Source organism: Oncorhynchus keta, chromosome 14 (assembly GCF_023373465.1).
Source record: "Oncorhynchus keta strain PuntledgeMale-10-30-2019 chromosome 14, Oket_V2, whole genome shotgun sequence".
In the NCBI taxonomy this organism is placed as follows: domain Eukaryota; kingdom Metazoa; phylum Chordata; class Actinopteri; order Salmoniformes; family Salmonidae; genus Oncorhynchus; species Oncorhynchus keta.
The window spans coordinates 1,063,911-1,086,396 of NC_068434.1; the positions used below are offsets into that span (position 1 = coordinate 1,063,911).

Genomic DNA, 22,486 nt, shown 5'->3' on the forward strand with positions numbered 1-22,486 from the left:
TATTAGGATGTAGATCAGGGGTATCATCAGGGGTGTTAAACTATTAGGATGTAGATCAGGGGTGTTAAACTATCAGGATGTAGATCAGGGGTATCATCAGGGGTGTTAAACTATCAGGATGTAGATCAGGAGTATCATCAGGGGTGTTAAACTATTAGGATGTAGATCAGGGGTATCATCAGGGGTGTTAAACTATTAGGATGTAGATCAGGGGTGTTAAACTATTAGGATGTAGATCAGGGGTATCATCAGGGGTGTTAAACTATTAGGATGTAGATCAGGGGTGTTGAACTATTAGGATGTAGATCAGGGGTATCATCAGGGGTGTTAAACTATTAGGATGTAGATCAGGGGTGTCATCAGGGGTGTTAAACTATTAGGATGTAGATCAGGGGTATCATCAGGGGTGTTAAACTATTAGGATGTAGATCAGGGTTATCATCAGGGGTGTTAAACTATTAGGATGTAGATCAGGGTTATCATCAGGGGTGTTAAACTATTAGGATGTAGATCAGGGGTATCATCAGGGGTGTTAAACTATCAGGATGTAGATCAGGGGTATCATCAGGGGTGTTAAACTATCAGGATGTAGATCAGGGGTATCATCAGGGGTGTTAAACTATTAGGATGTAGATCAGGGGTATCATCAGGGGTGTTAAACTATCAGGATGTAGATCAGGGGTGTTAAACTGTCAGGATGTAGATCAGGGGTGTTAAACTATTAGGATGTAGATCAGGGGTGTTAAACTATTAGGATGTAGATCAGGGGTGTTAAACTATCAGGATGTAGATCAGGAGTATCATCAGGGGTGTTAAACTATTAGGATGTAGATCAGGGGTATCATCAGGGGTGTTAAACTATCAGGATGTAGATCAGGGGTATCATCAGGGGTGTTAAACTATCAGGATGTAGATCAGGGGTATCATCAGGGGTGTTAAACTATTAGGATGTAGATCAGGGGTATCATCAGGGGTGTTAAACTATTAGGATGTAGATCAGGGGTATCATCAGGGGTGTTAAACTATTAGGATGTAGATCAGGGGTGTTAAACTATTAGTATGTAGATCAGGGGTATCATCAGGGTGTTAAACTATTAGGATGTAGATCAGGGGTATCATCAGGGGTGTTAAACTATTAGGATGTAGATCAGGGGTATCATCAGGGGTGTTAAACTATTAGGATGTAGATCAGGGTTATCATCAGGGGTGTTAAACTATTAGGATGTAGATCAGGGTTATCATCAGGGTGTTAAACTATTAGGATGTAGATCAGGGTTATCATCAGGGTGTTAAACTATTAGGATGTAGATCAGGGTTATCATCAGGGTGTTAAACTATTAGGATGTAGATCAGGGGTATCATCAGGGGTGTTAAACTATCAGGATGTAGATCAGGGGTGTTAAACTATCAGGATGTAGATCAGGGTATCATCAGGGGTGTTAAACTATTAGGATGTAGATCAGGGGTATCATCAGGGGTGTTAAACTATCAGGATGTAGATCAGGCGTGTTAAACTATTAGGATGTAGATCAGGGGTATCATCAGGGGTGTTAAACTATTAGGATGTAGATCAGGGGTATCATCAGGGGTGTTAAACTATTAGGATGTAGATCAGGGGTATCATCAGGGGTGTTAAACTATCAGGATGTAGATCAGGGGTGTTAAACTATTAGGATGTAGATCAGGGGTATCATCAGGGGTGTTAAACTATTAGGATGTAGATCAGGGGTATCATCAGGGGTGTTAAACTATTAGGATGTAGATCAGGGGTATCATCAGGGGTGTTAAACTATTAGGATGTAGATCAGGGGTATCATCAGGGGTGTTAAACTATCAGGATGTAGATCAGGGGTGTTAAACTATCAGGATGTAGATCAGGGGTGTTAAACTATTATGATGTAGATCAGGGGTGTTAAACTATTAGGATGTAGATCAGAGGTATCATCAGGGGTGTTAAACTATCAGGATGTAGATCAGGGGTGTTAAACTATCAGGATGTAGATCAGGGGTGTTAAACTATCAGGATGTAGATCAGGGGTGTTAAACTATTAGGATGTAGATCAGGGGTATCATCAGGGGTGTTAAACTATCAGGATGTAGATCAGGGGTGTTAAACTATTATGATGTAGATCAGGGGTATCATCAGGGGTGTTAAACTATTAGGATGTAGATCAGGGGTATCATCAGGGGTGTTAAACTATTAGGATGTAGATCAGGGGTATCATCAGGGGTGTTAAACTATTAGGATGTAGATCAGGGGTATCATCAGGGGTGTTAAACTATCAGGATGTAGATCAGGGGTGTTAAACTATCAGGATGTAGATCAGGGGTGTTAAACTATTATGATGTAGATCAGGGATGTTAAACTATTAGGATGTAGATCAGGGGTATCATCAGGGGTGTTAAACTATTAGGATGTAGATCAGGGGTATCATCAGGGGTGTTAAACTATTAGGATGTAGATCAGGGGTGTTAAACTATTAGGATGTAGATCAGGGGTGTTAAACTATTAGGATGTAGATCAGGGGTGTTAAACTATTAGGATGTAGATCAGGGGTGTTAAACTATTAGGATGTAGATCAGGGGTATCATCAGGGGTGTTAAACTATTAGGATGTAGATCAGGGGTGTTAAATTATTAGTATGTAGATCAGGGGTGTCATCAGGGGTGTTAAACTATCAGGATGTAGATCAGGGGTGTTAAACTATCAGGATGTAGATCAGGGGTATCATCAGGGGTGTTAAACTATTAGGATGTAGATCAGGGGTATCATCAGGGGTGTTAAACTATTAGGATGTAGATCAGGGGTATCATCAGGGGTGTTAAACTATTAGGATGTAGATCAGGGGTGTTAAACTATCAGGATGTAGATCAGGGGTATCATCAGGGGTGTTAAACTATCAGGATGTAGATCAGGAGTATCATCAGGGGTGTTAAACTATTAGGATGTAGATCAGGGGTATCATCAGGGGTGTTAAACTATTAGGATGTAGATCAGGGGTGTTAAACTATTAGGATGTAGATCAGGGGTATCATCAGGGGTGTTAAACTATTAGGATGTAGATCAGGGGTGTTGAACTATTAGGATGTAGATCAGGGGTATCATCAGGGGTGTTAAACTATTAGGATGTAGATCAGGGGTGTCATCAGGGTGTTAAACTATTAGGATGTAGATCAGGGTATCATCAGGGTGTTAAACTATTAGGATGTAGATCAGGGTTATCATCAGGGGTGTTAAACTATTAGGATGTAGATCAGGGTTATCATCAGGGGTGTTAAAATATTAGGATGTAGATCAGGGGTATCATCAGGGGTGTTAAACTATCAGGATGTAGATCAGGGGTATCATCAGGGGTGTTAAACTATCAGGATGTAGATCAGGGGTATCATCAGGGGTGTTAAACTATCAGGATGTAGATCAGGGGTATCATCAGGGGTGTTAAACTATTAGGATGTAGATCAGGGGTATCATCAGGGGTGTTAAACTATCAGGATGTAGATCAGGGGTGTTAAACTGTCAGGATGTAGATCAGGGGTGTTAAACTATTAGGATGTAGATCAGGGGTGTTAAACTATTAGGATGTAGATCAGGGGTGTTAAACTATCAGGATGTAGATCAGGAGTATCATCAGGGGTGTTAAACTATTAGGATGTAGATCAGGGGTATCATCAGGGGTGTTAAACTATCAGGATGTAGATCAGGGGTATCATCAGGGGTGTTAAACTATCAGGATGTAGATCAGGGGTATCATCAGGGGTGTTAAACTATTAGGATGTAGATCAGGGGTATCATCAGGGGTGTTAAACTATTAGGATGTAGATCAGGGGTATCATCAGGGGTGTTAAACTATTAGGATGTAGATCAGGGGTGTTAAACTATTAGTATGTAGATCAGGGGTATCATCAGGGGTGTTAAACTATTAGGATGTAGATCAGGGGTATCATCAGGGGTGTTAAACTATTAGGATGTAGATCAGGGGTATCATCAGGGGTGTTAAACTATTAGGATGTAGATCAGGGTTATCATCAGGGGTGTTAAACTATTAGGATGTAGATCAGGGTTATCATCAGGGGTGTTAAACTATTAGGATGTAGATCAGGGGTATCATCAGGGGTGTTAAACTATTAGGATGTAGATCAGGGTTATCATCAGGGGTGTTAAACTATTAGGATGTAGATCAGGGGTATCATCAGGGGTGTTAAACTATCAGGATGTAGATCAGGGGTGTTAAACTATCAGGATGTAGATCAGGGGTATCATCAGGGGTGTTAAACTATTAGGATGTAGATCAGGGGTATCATCAGGGGTGTTAAACTATCAGGATGTAGATCAGGCGTGTTAAACTATTAGGATGTAGATCAGGGGTATCATCAGGGGTGTTAAACTATTAGGATGTAGATCAGGGGTATCATCAGGGGTGTTAAACTATTAGGATGTAGATCAGGGGTATCATCAGGGGTGTTAAACTATCAGGATGTAGATCAGGGGTGTTAAACTATTAGGATGTAGATCAGGGGTATCATCAGGGGTGTTAAACTATTAGGATGTAGATCAGGGGTATCATCAGGGGTGTTAAACTATTAGGATGTAGATCAGGGGTATCATCAGGGGTGTTAAACTATTAGGATGTAGATCAGGGGTATCATCAGGGGTGTTAAACTATCAGGATGTAGATCAGGGGTGTTAAACTATCAGGATGTAGATCAGGGGTGTTAAACTATTATGATGTAGATCAGGGGTGTTAAACTATTAGGATGTAGATCAGGGGTATCATCAGGGGTGTTAAACTATCAGGATGTAGATCAGGGGTGTTAAACTATCAGGATGTAGATCAGGGGTATCATCAGGGGTGTTAAACTATTAGGATGTAGATCAGGGGTATCATCAGGGGTGTTAAACTATTAGGATGTAGATCAGGGGTATCATCAGGGGTGTTAAACTATTAGGATGTAGATCAGGGGTATCATCAGGGGTGTTAAACTATTAGGATGTAGATCAGGGGTATCATCAGGGGTGTTAAACTATTAGGATGTAGATCAGGGGTATCATCAGGGGTGTTAAACTATCAGGATGTAGATCAGGGGTGTTAAACTATCAGGATGTAGATCAGGGGTGTTAAACTATTATGATGTAGATCAGGGGTGTTAAACTATTAGGATGTAGATCAGGGTATCATCAGGGTAGTTAAACTATTAGGATGTAGATCAGGGGTATCATCAGGGGTGTTAAACTATTAGGATGTAGATCAGGGGTGTTAAACTATTAGGATGTAGATCAGGGGTGTTAAACTATTAGGATGTAGATCAGGGGTGTTAAACTATTAGGATGTAGATCAGGGGTGTTAAACTATTAGGATGTAGATCAGGGGTATCATCAGGGGTGTTAAACTATTAGGATGTAGATCAGGGGTGTTAAACTATTAGTATGTAGATCAGGGGTGTCATCAGGCGTGTTAAACTATCAGGATGTAGATCAGGGGTGTTAAACTATCAGGATGTAGATCAGGGGTATCATCAGGGGTGTTAAATTATTAGGATGTAGATCAGGGTTATCATCAGGGGTGTTAAACTATCAGGATGTAGATCAGGAGTATCATCAGGGGTGTTAAACTATCAGGATGTAGATCAGGGTGTTAAACTATCAGGATGTAGATCAGGGGTGTTAAACTATTATGATGTAGATCAGGGGTGTTAAACTATTAGGATGTAGATCAGGGGTATCATCAGGGGTGTTAAACTATCAGGATGTAGATCAGGGGTGTTAAACTATCAGGATGTAGATCAGGGGTATCATCAGGGTGTTAAACTATTAGGATGTAGATCAGGGTATCATCAGGGGTGTTAAACTATTAGGATGTAGATCAGGGGTATCATCAGGGGTGTTAAACTATTAGGATGTAGATCAGGGGTATCATCAGGGGTGTTAAACTATCAGGATGTAGATCAGGGGTGTTAAACTATCAGGATGTAGATCAGGGGTGTTAAACTATTATGATGTAGATCAGGGGTGTTAAACTATTAGGATGTAGATCAGGGTATCATCAGGGGTGTTAAACTATCAGGATGTAGATCAGGGGTGTTAAACTATCAGGATGTAGATCAGGGGTATCATCAGGGGTGTTAAACTATTAGGATGTAGATCAGGGGTATCATCAGGGGTGTTAAACTATTAGGATGTAGATCAGGGTATCATCAGGGTGTTAAACTATTAGGATGTAGATCAGGGGTATCATCAGGGGTGTTAAACTATTAGGATGTAGATCAGGGGTATCATCAGGGGTGTTAAACTATTAGGATGTAGATCAGGGGTATCATCAGGGGTGTTAAACTATCAGGATGTAGATCAGGGGTGTTAAACTATCAGGATGTAGATCAGGGGTGTTAAACTATTATGATGTAGATCAGGGGTGTTAAACTATTAGGATGTAGATCAGAGGTATCATCAGGGGTGTTAAACTATTAGGATGTAGATCAGGGGTATCATCAGGGGTGTTAAACTATTAGGATGTAGATCAGGGGTGTTAAACTATTAGGATGTAGATCAGGGGTGTTAAACTATTAGGATGTAGATCAGGGGTGTTAAACTATTAGGATGTAGATCAGGGGTGTTAAACTATTAGGATGTAGATCAGGGGTATCATCAGGGGTGTTAAACTATTAGGATGTAGATCAGGGGTGTTAAACTATTAGTATGTAGATCAGGGGTGTCATCAGGGGTGTTAAACTATCAGGATGTAGATCAGGGGTGTTAAACTATCAGGATGTAGATCAGGGGTATCATCAGGGGTGTTAAATTATTAGGATGTAGATCAGGGTTATCATCAGGGGTGTTAAACTATCAGGATGTAGATCAGGAGTATCATCAGGGGTGTTAAACTATTAGGATGTAGATCAGGGGTATCATCAGGGGTGTTAAACTATTAGGATGTAGATCAGGGGTGTTAAACTATTAGGATGTAGATCAGGGGTGTTAAACTATTAGGATGTAGATCAGGGGTGTTAAACTATTAGGATGTAGATCAGGGGTGTTAAACTATTAGGATGTAGATCAGGGGTATCATCAGGGGTGTTAAACTATTAGGATGTAGATCAGGGGTGTTAAACTATTAGTATGTAGATCAGGGGTGTCATCAGGCGTGTTAAACTATCAGGATGTAGATCAGGGGTGTTAAACTATCAGGATGTAGATCAGGGGTATCATCAGGGGTGTTAAATTATTAGGATGTAGATCAGGGTTATCATCAGGGGTGTTAAACTATCAGGATGTAGATCAGGAGTATCATCAGGGGTGTTAAACTATCAGGATGTAGATCAGGGGTGTTAAACTATCAGGATGTAGATCAGGGGTGTTAAACTATTATGATGTAGATCAGGGGTGTTAAACTATTAGGATGTAGATCAGGGGTATCATCAGGGGTGTTAAACTATCAGGATGTAGATCAGGGGTGTTAAACTATCAGGATGTAGATCAGGGGTATCATCAGGGGTGTTAAACTATTAGGATGTAGATCAGGGGTATCATCAGGGGTGTTAAACTATTAGGATGTAGATCAGGGGTATCATCAGGGGTGTTAAACTATTAGGATGTAGATCAGGGGTATCATCAGGGGTGTTAAACTATCAGGATGTAGATCAGGGGTGTTAAACTATCAGGATGTAGGGGTGTTAAACTATTATGATGTAGATCAGGGGTGTTAAACTATTAGGATGTAGATCAGGGGTATCATCAGGGTGTTAAACTATCAGGATGTAGATCAGGGGTGTTAAACTATCAGGATGTAGATCAGGGGTATCATCAGGGGTGTTAAACTATTAGGATGTAGATCAGGGGTATCATCAGGGGTGTTAAACTATTAGGATGTAGATCAGGGGTATCATCAGGGGTGTTAAACTATTAGGATGTAGATCAGGGGTATCATCAGGGGTGTTAAACTATTAGGATGTAGATCAGGGGTATCATCAGGGGTGTTAAACTATTAGGATGTAGATCAGGGGTATCATCAGGGGTGTTAAACTATCAGGATGTAGATCAGGGGTGTTAAACTATCAGGATGTAGATCAGGGGTGTTAAACTATTATGATGTAGATCAGGGGTGTTAAACTATTAGGATGTAGATCAGGGGTATCATCAGGGGTGTTAAACTATTAGGATGTAGATCAGGGGTATCATCAGGGGTGTTAAACTATTAGGATGTAGATCAGGGGTGTTAAACTATTAGGATGTAGATCAGGGGTGTTAAACTATTAGGATGTAGATCAGGGGTGTTAAACTATTAGGATGTAGATCAGGGGTATCATCAGGGGTGTTAAACTATTAGGATGTAGATCAGGGGTGTTAAACTATTAGTATGTAGATCAGGGGTGTCATCAGGGGTGTTAAACTATCAGGATGTAGATCAGGGGTGTTAAACTATCAGGATGTAGATCAGGGGTATCATCAGGGTGTTAAATTATTAGGATGTAGATCAGGGTTATCATCAGGGTGTTAAACTATCAGGATGTAGATCAGAGTATCATCAGGGGTGTTAAACTATTAGGATGTAGATCAGGGGTATCATCAGGGGTGTTAAACTATCAGGATGTAGATCAGGCGTGTTAAACTATTAGGATGTAGATCAGGGGTATCATCAGGGGTGTTAAACTATTAGGATGTAGATCAGGGGTATCATCAGGGGTGTTAAACTATTAGGATGTAGATCAGGGGTATCATCAGGGGTGTTAAACTATTAGGATGTAGATCAGGGGTATCATCAGGGGTGTTAAACTATCAGGATGTAGATCAGGGGTGTTAAACTATTAGGATGTAGATCAGGGGTATCATCAGGGGTGTTAAACTATTAGGATGTAGATCAGGGGTATCATCAGGGGTGTTAAACTATTAGGATGTAGATCAGGGGTATCATCAGGGGTGTTAAACTATTAGGATGTAGATCAGGGGTATCATCAGGGGTGTTAAACTATCAGGATTTAGATCAGGGGTGTTAAACTATCAGGATGTAGATCAGGGGTGTTAAACTATTAGGATGTAGATCAGGGGTGTTAAACTATTAGGATGTAGATCAGGGGTGTTAAACTATTAGGATGTAGATCAGGGGTATCATCAGGGGTGTTAAACTATTAGGATGTAGATCAGGGGTGTTAAACTATTAGGATGTAGATCAGGGGTGTTAAACTATTAGTATGTAGATCAGGGGTGTCATCAGGGGTGTTAAACTATCAGGATGTAGATCAGGGGTATCATCGGGGGTGTTAAACTATTAGGATGTAGATCAGGGGTGTTAAACTATTAGGATGTAGATCAGGGTTATCATCAGGGGTGTTAAACTATCAGGATGTAGATCAGGAGTATCATCAGGGGTGTTAAACTATTAGGATGTAGATCAGGGGTATCATCAGGGGTGTTAAACTATCAGGATGTAGATCAGGGGTATCATCAGGGGTGTTAAACTATTAGGATGTAGATCAGGGGTGTTAAACTATTAGGATGTAGATCAGGGGTATCATCAGGGGTGTTAAACTATTAGGATGTAGATCAGGGGTATCATCAGGGGTGTTAAACTATTAGGATGTAGATCAGGGATATCATCAGGGGTGTTAAACTATCAGGATGTAGATCAGGGGTATCATCAGGGGTGTTAAACTATTAGGATGTAGATCAGGGGTGTTAAACTATTAGGATGTAGATCAGGGGTATCATCAGGGGTGTTAAACTATTAGGATGTAGATCAGGGGTATCATCAGGGGTGTTAAACTATTAGGATGTAGATCAGGGGTGTTAAACTATTAGGATGTAGATCAGGGGTATCATCAGGGGTGTTAAACTATTAGGATGTAGATCAGGGGTATCATCAGGGGTGTTAAACTATTAGGATGTAGATCAGGGGTATCATCAGGGGTGTTAAACTATCAGGATGTAGATCAGGGGTGTTAAACTATTAGGATGTAGATCAGGGGTGTTAAACTATTAGGATATAGATCAGGGGTATCATCAGGGGTGTTAAACTATTAGGATGTAGATCAGGGGTATCATCAGGGGTGTTAAACTATTAGGATGTAGATCAGGGGTATCATCAGGGGTGTTAAACTATCAGGATGTAGATCAGGGTTATCATCAGGGGTGTTAAACTATTAGGATGTAGATCAGGGGTATCATCAGGGGTGTTAAACTATCAGGATGTAGATCAGGGGTATCATCAGGGGTGTTAAACTATCAGGATGTAGATCAGGGGTATCATCAGGGGTGTTAAACTATTAGGATGTAGATCAGGGGTATCATCAGGGGTGTTAAACTATCAGGATGTAGATCAGGAGTATCATCAGGGGTGTTAAACTATTAGGATGTAGATCAGGGGTATCATCAGGGGTGTTAAACTATTAGGATGTAGATCAGGGGTGTTAAACTATTAGGATGTAGATCAGGGGTATCATCAGGGGTGTTAAACTATTAGTATGTAGATCAGGGGTATCATCAGGGGTGTTAAACTATTAGTATGTAGATCAGGGGTATCATCAGGGGTGTTAAACTATTAGGATGTAGATCAGGGGTATCATCAGGGGTGTTAAACTGTCAGGATGTAGATCAGGGGTGTTAAACTGTCAGGATGTAGATCAGGGGTGTTAAACTGTCAGGATGTAGATCAGGGGTATCATCAGGGATGTTAAACTGGCATGATGTAGATCAGGGGTATCATCAGGGGTGTTAAACTATTAGGATGTAGATCAGGAGTATCATCAGGGGTGTTAAACTATCAGGATGTAGATCAGGGGTGTTAAACTATTAGGATGTAGATCAGGGGTATCATCAGGGGTGTTAAACTATTAGGATGTAGATCAGGGGTATCATCAGGGGTGTTAAACTATCAGGATGTAGATCAGGGGTGTTAAACTATTAGGATGTAGATCAGGGGTATCATCAGGGGTGTTAAACTATTAGGATGTAGATCAGGGGTGTTAAACTATTAGGATGTAGATCAGGGTTATCATCAGGGGTGTTAAACTGGCATGATGTAGATCAGGGGTATCATCAGGGGTGTTAAACTATCAGGATGTAGATCAGGGGTGTTAAACTATTAGGATGTAGATCAGGGGTGTTAAACTATTAGGATGTAGATCAGGGGTATCATCAGGGGTGTTAAACTATTAGGATGTAGATCAGGGGTATCATCAGGGGTGTTAAACTATCAGGATGTAGATCAGGGGTATCATCAGGGGTGTTAAACTATCAGGATGTAGATCAGGGGTGTTAAACTATTAGGATGTAGATCAGGGGAATCATCAGGGGTGTTAAACTATCAGGATGTAGATCAGGGGTGTTAAACTATTAGGATGTAGATCAGGGGTATCATCAGGGGTGTTAAACTATCAGGATGTAGATCAGGGGTATCATCAGGGGTGTTAAACTATCAGGATGTAGAGCAGGGGTATCATCAGGGGTGTTAAACTATTAGGATGTAGATCAGGGGTATCATCAGGGGTGTTAAACTATTAGGATGTAGATCAGGGGTATCATCAGGGGTGTTAAACTATCAGGATGTAGATCAGGGGTGTTAAACTATTAGGATGTAGATCAGGGGTATCATCAGGGGTGTTAAACTATCAGGATGTAGATCAGGGGTGTTAAACTATTAGGATGTAGATCAGGGGTATCATCAGGGGTGTTAAACTATCAGGATGTAGATCAGGGGTATCATCAGGGGTGTTAAACTATCAGGATGTAGATCAGGGGTGTTAAACTATTAGGTGTTAAACTATTAGGATGTAGATCAGGGGTATCATCAGGGGTGTTAAACTATTAGGATGTAGATCAGGGGTATCATCAGGGGTGTTAAACTATTAGGATGTAGATCAGGGGTGTTAAACTATTAGGATGTAGATCAGGGGTATCATCAGGGGTGTTAAACTATTAGGATGTAGATCAGGGGTATCATCAGGGGTGTTAAACTGTCAGGATGTAGATCAGGGGTATCATCAGGGGTGTTAAACTATTAGGATGTAGATCAGGGGTATCATCAGGGGTGTTAAACTATCAGGATGTAGATCAGGGGTATCATCAGGGGTGTTAAACTATCAGGATGTAGATCAGGGGTATCATCAGGGGTGTTAAACTATTAGGATGTAGATCAGGGGTATCATCAGGGGTGTTAAACTATCAGGATGTAGATCAGGGGTGTTAAACTATTAGGATGTAGATCAGGGGTATCATCAGGGGTGTTAAACTATTAGGATGTAGATCAGGGGTATCATCAGGGGTGTTAAACTATTAGGATGTAGATCAGGATTGTCAAACTCATGTTTCCCAATTCGCCACATTCAGTTTTCACTGTGGTCTGGAGGTACCCTTTTTAAAAATAAATATAGTTCCTCATTGGCTAAAATTAGCAAAATATAGTACTCTATCCATCACTTTTGGAATTGTCTATGCCCTCTTGACAGCCTCGCATTTGTTTTGATGATGTTTAGCAAGCTGGACAGAGTGAAGAGTATATAATTTATTTTAGTTATTTCAATGTCGATTAAGATCTTTTTCCCCCAGAATGTTTTTCAGACATTTGTATTTTTACTAAAACCTCCTGCCAGTACCTCTCCCGTTCCTAGTTGGATGACAGTGAAGTTTCAGAGAGAGAACAGATATTTCGTCTTGGGCAGGAAGCCCTCTCACCCCTTTCCTGTCCTCTGTAGCCCACCACCATGAGCACAGTTCAATTCCCTGCTGTACTCTTATTCTCTGCTTCTGTGTTGGGGTTACACTATGTTATAATGCACTATAGATGTGTAATAGCGCATAAAGCTGTGTTCTAATGTTTTAAAGATCTGCTTTACTGTGTTCTACTGTTTACTCCAGGGTGTGTTGGAGAGCTTCCTGGGCACAGCGGTATCTGGAGGGATCTTCTGTCTGCTGGCTGGCCAGCCTCTCACCATCCTCAGCAGCACTGGACCTGTTCTGGTCTTCGAGAGGCTGCTCTTCAACTTCAGCAAGTTAGGATCTTCACTTTACCTCACAATCATGGGGTTCTATCTAACCATGTACAATGACTTGACTATCTGGAGTTCTAACTAACCATGTACAATGACTTGACTATCTGGAGTTCTAACTAACCATGTACAATGACTTGACTACCTAGAGTTCTAACTAACCATGTACAATGACTGTACTATCTGGAGTTCTAACTAACCATGTACAATGACTTGACTATCTGGAGTTCTAACTAACCATGTACAATGACTTGACTATCTGGAGTTCTAACTAACCATTCACAATGACTTGACTATCTGGAATTCTAACTAACCATGTACAAGGACTTGACTATCTGGAGTTCTAACTAACCATGTACAATGACTTGACTATCTGGAGTTCTAACTAACCATGTACAAGGACTTGACTATCTGGAGTTCTAACTAACCATGTACAATGACTTGACTATCTGGAGTTCTAACTAACCATGTACAATGACTTGACTATCTGGAGTTCTAACTAACCATGTACAATGACTTGACTATCTGGAGTTCTAACTAACCATGTACAATGACTTTGACTACCTAGAGTTCTAACTAACCATGTACAATGACTTGACTATCTGGAGTTCTAACTAACCATGTACAATGACTTGACTATCTGGAGTTCTAACTAACCATGTACAATAACTTTGACTACCTAGAGTTCTAACTAACCATGTACAATGACTTGACTACCTAGAGTTCTAACTAGCCATGGTTGAATTATGGTCATGGTTGCTGTTGTTACAGTAACTAACCATGGTGATTCCCTCTCCTCTCTCTATTCCTCTTTTCTCCTTTTTCCTCCAGAGACAATTACTTTGACAATCTGGAGTTCTAACTAACCATGTACAATTAATTTGACTATCTGGAGTTCTAACTAACCATGGTTGAATTATGGTCATGGTTGCTGTTGTTACAGTAACTAACCATGGTGATTCCCTCTCCTCTCTCTATTCCTCTCTTTCTCCTTTTTCCTCCAGAGACAATGACTTTGACTATCTGGAGTTCCGGCTGTGGATTGGTCTGTGGTCTGCGTTCTTTTGTCTGCTGCTGGTTGCTACTGACGCCAGCTACATGGTTCAGTACTTCACCCGATTCACAGAGGAGGGCTTCTCCTGCCTCATCTCCTTCATCTTCATCTATGATGCCTTCAAGAAGATGCTGAAGCTGGCTGACTACTACCCCATCAACTCTGAATACCAGATTGACTATGTCACCCAGTATGACTGTATGTGTATGGCCCCTACCATCTTAGGTAAGACCTACCTACTCAACTACCCACTGTATGTGTATAGCCCCTACCATATTAGGTAAGACCTACCTACCAACTTAAGCTTGCATGGCTGGGAGAGGCTTCAGAAAAGTCCTAATTGAGGAAAATGTTGGTTCCTCTGAAGTTCTTGGCTCTCTGCAGAACAGTCATCTTGTCCTTAAACCTCAGGAACTTGACCTATATCGGCCTGGGTCTGTCACCTAGGTTGGTTACAGGTATTTCAGACAAGTCGGTGCGCTCCGCCTCAATCTTTGTATAATCCATCTGCAGCTTTTCAGAAAAGATTTTTCTCACTTTCTCGTCAGACTTTGCCCAGTTCATGTGAAGACAGTAGAACATTTTGAGGATCTCAGGACCCATGCCAAATCTTTTTAGTTTCCTGAGGGGGAATAGGCTTTGTCGTGCCCTCTTCACGACAGTCTTGGTGTGTTTGGACCATTCTAATTTGTTGGTGATGTGGACCCCAAGGAACTTGAAGCTCTCAACCTGCTCCACTACAGCCCCGTCAATGAGAATGGGGGCTCGGCCCTCCTTTTCCTGTGGTCTACAATCATCTCCTTAGTCTTGGTTACGTTGAGGGATAAGTTGTTATTCTGGTGTTGGAGTTGTGCCTGGCCATGTAGTTGTGGGTGAACAGGGAGTAGAGGAGGGGACGAAGCACACACCCCTGGGGGGCTCCAGTGTTGAGGATCAGCATGGCAGATGTGTTGTTACCTACCCTCAACACCTGGGGGCGGCCCGTCAGGATCCAAGTCCAGGATCCAGTTGCAGAGGGAGGTGTTTAGTCCCAGGATCCTTAGCTTAGTGATGAGCTTTGAGGGCACTATGGTGTTGAACGCTGAACTTGTAAGCTCACGTTTGAGAAAATCACCTGTTGAATGTTTTGGTATCTAGTGAAGAGCTCCTCTACCTAGCTAGCTCGGTAAACAATGAACCTAGCTCGGTAAACAACGTTTAAGACCACACACGTCATGTAATGTTAGCTAACAAGCCAGCCAGCTAACATTAGCTAGTTAAACAACAATGAACAAAGTGGAATCAATGCCACAGTGCTGGGAGCTAACCAACCATGTTCAGTATTAGCTAGCTAACATTAGGCTCTAACTAGACACGCAAATGGCTCTGGAAGAGAATAATAATGATAGCTAGGTAGCCAGTCAGCTAATGTAAGCTAGCTAACAGTACACTTTAGCTTGAAATGAAACCACTATCTGTCAAAATTAAAAATGTGTCATATCTGAAAATGTAGCCAGCTAACACTAGACTATCTGACCTGCATTCATCACCATGCATCATGGATGCTTCTACCTGTCAGGAATGCCATACCATGGTTGCCTTGAAGATGTAATCCGGAGACAGGTGTTTTGTAATCCGGAGACAGGTGTTTTGTAATCCGGAGACAGGTGTTTTCTCCATCTCTTTAGCTATCATACTATAATTCCACTGATTACAAAACTTGATCCTCCAGAAAATGGAGAGCAACAGTTATGAAGTTCCACTACACAATATATGAAAGAAAAGCAGTGTTCGACAGGATTAACAACCCAGATTGACGAGCTCAAATAGACAGAAGCCTTCAATATGGCAGACCAATCCGAACTTCTCTCTCGGCATGTCCAGCCCACTCATTATCTCAGCCAATCTTAGCTACTGTGAAGATTGCCAACTTTTTCTGTGGCTAAACCAACAAGGCTTGTAATTTAACAATGGCATCCTAGTTTGTTATTAAGGCACATGGAAGTTCACATGTTCAAGAAGACATTTCTGCCAAAGAACGTATTTTGATTGTTAAAAATGTTTTACATTCAAACAGCTCTCCTGTGAAGTCGTGGCTTGAGACATTGACCAAGTTTCCTGAATCGGGTCACATACTATAGTCTAGTGAAAAAGGTGAAATATTCAAAATTATACTGCAGTCTGTTGTGAAACAAGTTGGTGGAAATAACCACTGTGTTGTTGAGGTTGGAGTGGTGTTGGTTCTTCATGTGACCACAGAGATAAAAATGTTTCAAAGGTGCCAGGTTGTGGACGTTAGCAGAGAAGAAGAGCGAGAGGTGTAACTGGGCCCAAAATCTGTCTTCACCAGCAGGTTTTTTTTCACTCGCCAAGCGAGGAGTTTTTTTTATGGAGGTCAGTGAACGAGTGTATAATTTGTTTAACAAAATATGTAATGGCTTATTTGCTACTTGTGGCTTATTAGTTTGAATATAAGTGTTCTAATGATTAGGTTGTTACAAGTGTACTGATATAAGTAGGACACGTGACATCCCGGCAACTTTGATAAAAAACACTGTATCGGAGTTATGCCTTGTCATGACTAGTTACCACAGCCTCAAAGTCATAAATGCCACTTTTTCTACAATTTCTCTCCTTAAAATGTGATTTTAAACCTAACCTTAACCACACTGCTAACCTTATGCCTAATGCTAACCTTAAATTAGAACCCCCCCAAACAAAAATAATAATAATAATATGCATTTTTACAATTTGGGCAATTAGATTTTGTGCCTGTGGTAACTAGTGGAAACAGTTGTGGTGTTTGTACAGTGTATTCGGAAAGTATTTACATTTACATTTACATTTAAGTCATTTAGCAGACGCTCTTATCCAGAGCGACTTACAAATTGGTGCATTCACCTTATGACAACCAGTGGAACAGCCACTTTACAATAGTGCATCTAAATCTGACCCCTTGACATTTTGTTAAGTAACAGCTCTAAAGTTCCACCTTCTCCACTACTGTTCCTACGATGTGGATAGGGGGGTGCTCCCTCTGCTGACTATCAGGTCAATATAATGGATGATCTGTGGTGCTCGTCTGATCCTGAATGACTACATTTGTATTCTGGCCAGGAATCTCTGGAGGGAAACAACAGATGTTTAAATGAGTTCCCAGTTGCTGTTGAATGGGTCATGCTGGGATGCCAGGTTGGTTGCTGTTGAAGGGGTCATGGTGGGATGCCAGGTTGGTTGCTGTTGAAGGGGTCATGGTGGGATGCCAGGTTGGTTGCTGTTGAATGGGTCACTGCGGGATGCCAGGTTGGTTGCTGTTGAAGGAGTCATGGTGCTTCTATACCTGCATTGCTTGCTGTTTGGGGTTTTAGGCTGGGTTTCTGTACAGCACTTTGATATATCAGCAGATGTAAGAAGGGCTATATAAATACATTTGATTTGATGGTGAGATGCCAGGTTGGCTGCTTTTGAAGGGGTCATGGTGGGATGCCAGGTTGGCTGCTGCAGGGGTAATGGTGGGATGCCAGGTTGGTTGCTTCTCTTGGTCATGGACTTTAACTCTTGCAGTAAAATTAATCTCTTAACATCTAGATTATTTCCGAGACTGATTTGTTCTCTTGTTGTCCTCCAGAAAACAGTACGGAGGTGTTTGGCGATCCTCTGGATGCTGAAAGCACTGCTGTCTGGTACTTCAACAACACTGATCTAGTAAGTCCCCCAACCCATACCACTAACCCTACATCTTCAGTATGCTGATAGCACTGCTGTCTGGTACTTCAACAACACTGATCTAGTAAGTCCCCCAACCCATACCCCTAACCCTACATCTTCAGTATGCTGATAGCACTGCTGTCTGGTACTTCAACAACACTGATCTAGTAAGTCCCCCAACCCATACCCCTAACCCTACATCTTCAGTATGCTGATAGCACTGCTGTCTGGTACTTCAACAACATTAATCTATATATTACCCCAACCCAAACTGCAAACTCTAACCCCTAACCCCAAACTCTAACCCCAAACTCTAACCCCTAACTCCAAACTCTAACCCCTAACCCCAAACTCTAACCCCTAACCCCAAACTCTAACCCCTAACTCCAAACTCTAACCCCTAACCCCAAACTCTAACCCCTAACCCCAAACTCTAACCCCTAACTCCAAACTCTAACCCCTAACTCCAAACTCTAACCCCTAACCCCAAACCCCAAACTCTAACCCCTAACTCCAAACTCTAACCCCTAACCCCAAACCCCAAACTCTAACCCCTAACTCCAAACTCTAACCCCTAACCCCAAACTCTAACCCCTAACCCCAAACTCTAACCCCAAACCCCAAACTCTAACCCCAAACTCTAACCCCTAACCCCAAACTCTAACCCCTAACCCCAAACTCTAACCCCAAACCCCAAACTCTAACCCCTAACCCCAAACTCTAACCCCTAACCCCAAACTCTAACCCCTAACCCCAAACTCTAACCCCTAACCCCAAACTCTAACCCTAAACCCCAAACTCTAACCCCTAACCCCAAACTCTAACCCCTAACCCCAAACTCTAACCCCTAACCCCAAACTCTAACCCCTAACCCCAAACTCTAACCCCTAACTCCAAACTCTAACCCCTAACCCCAAACTCTAACCCCTAACCCCAAACTCTAACCCCTAACTCCAAACTCTAACCCCAAACTCCAAACTCTAACCCCTAACTCCAAACTCTAACCCCTAACCCCAAACTCTAACCCCTAACCCCAAACTCTAACCCCTAACCCCAAACTCTAACCCCTAACCCCAAACTCTAACCCCTAACCCCAAACTCTAACCCCTAACCCCAAACTCTAACCCCTAACCCCAAACTCTAACCCCTAACTCCAAACTCTAACCCCTAACCCCAAACTCTAACCCCTAACTCCAAACTCTAACCCCTAACCCCAAACGCTAACCCCTAACCCCAAACTCTAACCCCTAACCCCAAACTCTAACCCCTAACCCCAAACTCTAACCCCTAACCCCAAACTCTAACCCCTAACCCCAAACTCTAACCCCTAACCCCAAACTCTAACCCCTAACTCCAAACTCTAACCCCTAACCCCAAACTCTAACCCCTAACCCCTAACCCCAAACTCTAACCAGCCTCATATTGTTTTGTCTCTACAGCCTCATGTTGTTTTGTCTCTACAGCCTCTCATATTGTTTTGTCTCTACAGCCTCTCATATTGTTTTGTCTCTACAGCCTCTCATATTGTTTTGTCTCTACAGCCTCATATTGTTTTGTCTCTACAGCCTCATATTGTTTTGTCTCTACAGCCTCTCATATTGTTTTGTCTCTAGAGCCTCATATTGTTTTGTCTCTAGAGTCTCATATTGTTTTGTCTCTACAGCCTCATATTGTTTTGTCTCTACAGCCTCATATTGTTTTGTCTCTACAGCCTCATATTGTTTTGTCTCTACAGCCTCTCATATTGTTTTGTCTCTAGAGCCTCATATTGTTTTGTCTCTACAGCCTCTCATATTGTTTTGTCTCTAGAGCCTCATATTGTTTTGTCTCTACAGCCTCATATTGTTTTTTCTCTGCAGCCTCATATTGTTTTGTCTCTACAGCCTCTCATATTGTTTTGTCTCTACAGCCTCTCATGTTGTTTTGTCTCTACAGCCTCTCATATTGTTTTGTCTCTACAGCCTCTCATATTGTTTTGTCTCTACAGCCTCTCATTGTTTTGTCTCTACAGCCTCTCATATTGTTTTGTCTGTGCCTCTAAATCATATTATATTGTTTTGTCTCTACAGCCTCTCATATTGTTTTGTCTCTACAGCCTCTCATATTGTTTTGTCTCTACAGCCTCTCATATTGTTTTGTCTCTACAGCCTCATATTGTTTTGTCTCTACAGCCTCATATTGTTTTGTCTCGACAGCCTCATATGGTTTTGTCTCTACAGCCTCTCATTGTTTTGTCTCTACATCCTCTCATATTGTTTTGTCTCTACAGCCTCATATTGTTTTGTCTCTACAGCCTCTCATATTGTTTTGTCTGTGCCTCTAAATCATATTATATTGTTTTGTCTCTACAGTCTCTCATATTGTTTTGTCTCTACAGCCTCATATGGTTTTGTCTCTACAGCCTCATATTGTTTCGTCTCTACAGCCTCTCATTGTTTCGTCTCTACAGCCTCTCATATTGTTTCGTCTCTACATTCTCTCATATTGTTTTGTCTCTACAGCCTCTCATATTGTTTTGTCTCTACAGCCTCTCATTGTTTCGTCTCTACAGCCTCTCATATTGTTTCGTCTCTACATTCTCTCATATTGTTTTGTCTCTACAGCCTCTCATATTGTTTTGTCTCTACAGCCTCATATTGTTTTGTCTCTGCAGCCTCATATTGTTTTGTCTCTACAGTTTCTCATATTGTTTTGTCTCGACAGCCTCATATTGTTTTGTCTCTACAGCCTCATATGGTTTTGTCTCTACAGCCTCATATGGTTTTGTCTCTACAGCCTCATATTGTTTTGTCTCTACAGCCTCTAAGTCATATTGTTTTGTCTCTGCATTCTCTGAATACTTTTTTGTGTCCGCAGCCTCTGAATGCCACGTGGTCGTCCCTGTCTAAGAAGGATTGTGTGAAGTATGGAGGAGAGCTGGTGGGGAAGGCATGTAAATATGTTCCTGACATCACTCTGATCTCCTTCATCCTTTTCCTGGGAACCTATACTACCTCCACGATGCTGAAGAAGTTCAAGACCAGTCCTTTCTTCCCTACATGGGTCAGTACTTAACCCTTACCCTAACCCTAACCCTACAGTACACACCTACTCTTCCCCTACTGTACACACCTAACCCTATTGTGCACACCTAACCCTACTGTACACACCTACCCCTACTGTACACACCTAACCCTGATATTGTGACTGTCATTGTACATGTATATCTCTGTGTAGGTAATGTTTGTAACCCTAATCTGTGCTTGGGTTACATGTGTGTTTCTCTCTGTGTAGGTGAGGAAACTAATCAGTGACTTTGCCATTATCTTGGCCATCCTGATCTTTTGCGGTGTGGACATGCTAGTAGGAGTGGACACTCCCAAGCTCATAGTCCCAACTGAGTTCAAGGTACGGATCATTTCAGATTTCACACCTGTCTATTTAAGGTCCCACAGTTGACAGTGCATGTCAGAGCAAAGACCAAGCCATGAGGTCAAAGGAATTGTCCGTAGAGCTACGAAACAGAATTGTGTCGAGGCACAGATCTGGGGAAGGTTACTAAAACATTTTTGAAGCATAGAAGGTCCCCAAGAACACAGTGGCCTCCATCATTCTTAAATGGAGAAGTTTGGAACCACCAAGACTCTTCCTAGAGCTGGCGAAACTGAGCAATTGGGGGAGAAGGACCTTGGTCAGGGAGGTGACCAAGATCCCGATGGTCACTCTGACAGACCTCCAGTGTTCCTCTGTGGAGATGGGAGAACCTTCCAGAAGGACAGCCATCTCTGCAGCACTCCACCGATCAGGCCTTTATGGTAGAGTGACCAGACGGAAGCCACTTCTTAGTAAAAGGCACATGACAGCCCGCTTGGAGTTTGCCAAAAGGCAACTAAAGACTCAGATCATGAGAAACAAGATTTTCTAGTCTGATGAAACAAAGATTGAAGTCTTTGGCCTGAATGCCAAGCGTTATGTCTAGAGGAAAACTGGCACCATCCCTACAGTGAAGCGTGCTGGTGGCAGCATCATGCTGTGGGGATTATATTCAGTGGCAGGGACTGGGAGACTAGTCAGGATCGTGGGAAAGATGAAAGGAGCAAAGTACAGAGAGATCCTTGACGAAAACCTGCTCCAGAGCGCTCAGGACCTCAAACTGGGGGAGAATGTTAACCTTCCAACCGTTCTATTTTATTTCACCATTAATTTAACCAGGTAGGTTAATTGATAATACGTTCTCATTTATAACTGCAACATGGCCAAGATAAAGCAAAGCAGTTCGACACAAACAACACAGAGTTACACATGGAATAAACAAGTGTACAGTCGATAACACAATAGATAATCGTCCTCAGATAATCACATGGTGTGCTTTCGCCGTAAAGCCTTTTTGAAATCTGACAACACGGCTGGATTAACAAGAAGTTAAGCTTTATTTTGATGTATTACACTTGTGATTTTATGAAAGTTAAATATTTATATATTATATAATATTAAATATTTATAGTACAGTAATTTGAATTTTGCGCTCTGCAACTTCACCACATGTTGGCCAGGTGGGACGCTATCATCCCACCTACCCATAAGAAGTTAACCTGTTGAGTGTAAGGGGAAGTATTTTGATGTTTGGATGAAAAACGTACCCAAATGAAACTGCCTATTTCTCAGGCCCAGAATCTAGAATATGCATATAATTGTCAGATTAGGATAGAAAACACTCTAAAGTTTCCAAAACTGTCAAAATATTGTCTGTGCGTATAACAGAACTGATATTGCAGGCGAAAACCTGAGGAAAAT

The 22,486-nt window shown here is 41.7% G+C and overlaps 1 protein-coding gene across 3 annotated transcripts in view; it reads left to right on the top strand.

Moving 5' to 3' along the window:
* LOC118374644 (electrogenic sodium bicarbonate cotransporter 1-like) overlaps positions 1–22,486 on the top strand; it is a 165,089-nt gene that overhangs the window by 82,629 nt on the left and 59,974 nt on the right. For all 3 annotated transcript variants that reach the window (XM_052460801.1, XM_052460800.1, XM_052460802.1), the window contains exons 10-14: positions 12,842–12,975; positions 13,977–14,251; positions 17,634–17,710; positions 20,570–20,755; positions 20,987–21,100. In XM_052460801.1, the coding sequence (XP_052316761.1) occupies positions 12,842–12,975; positions 13,977–14,251; positions 17,634–17,710; positions 20,570–20,755; positions 20,987–21,100 (786 nt within the window). The remainder of the gene's footprint in view (positions 1–12,841; positions 12,976–13,976; positions 14,252–17,633; positions 17,711–20,569; positions 20,756–20,986; positions 21,101–22,486) is intronic.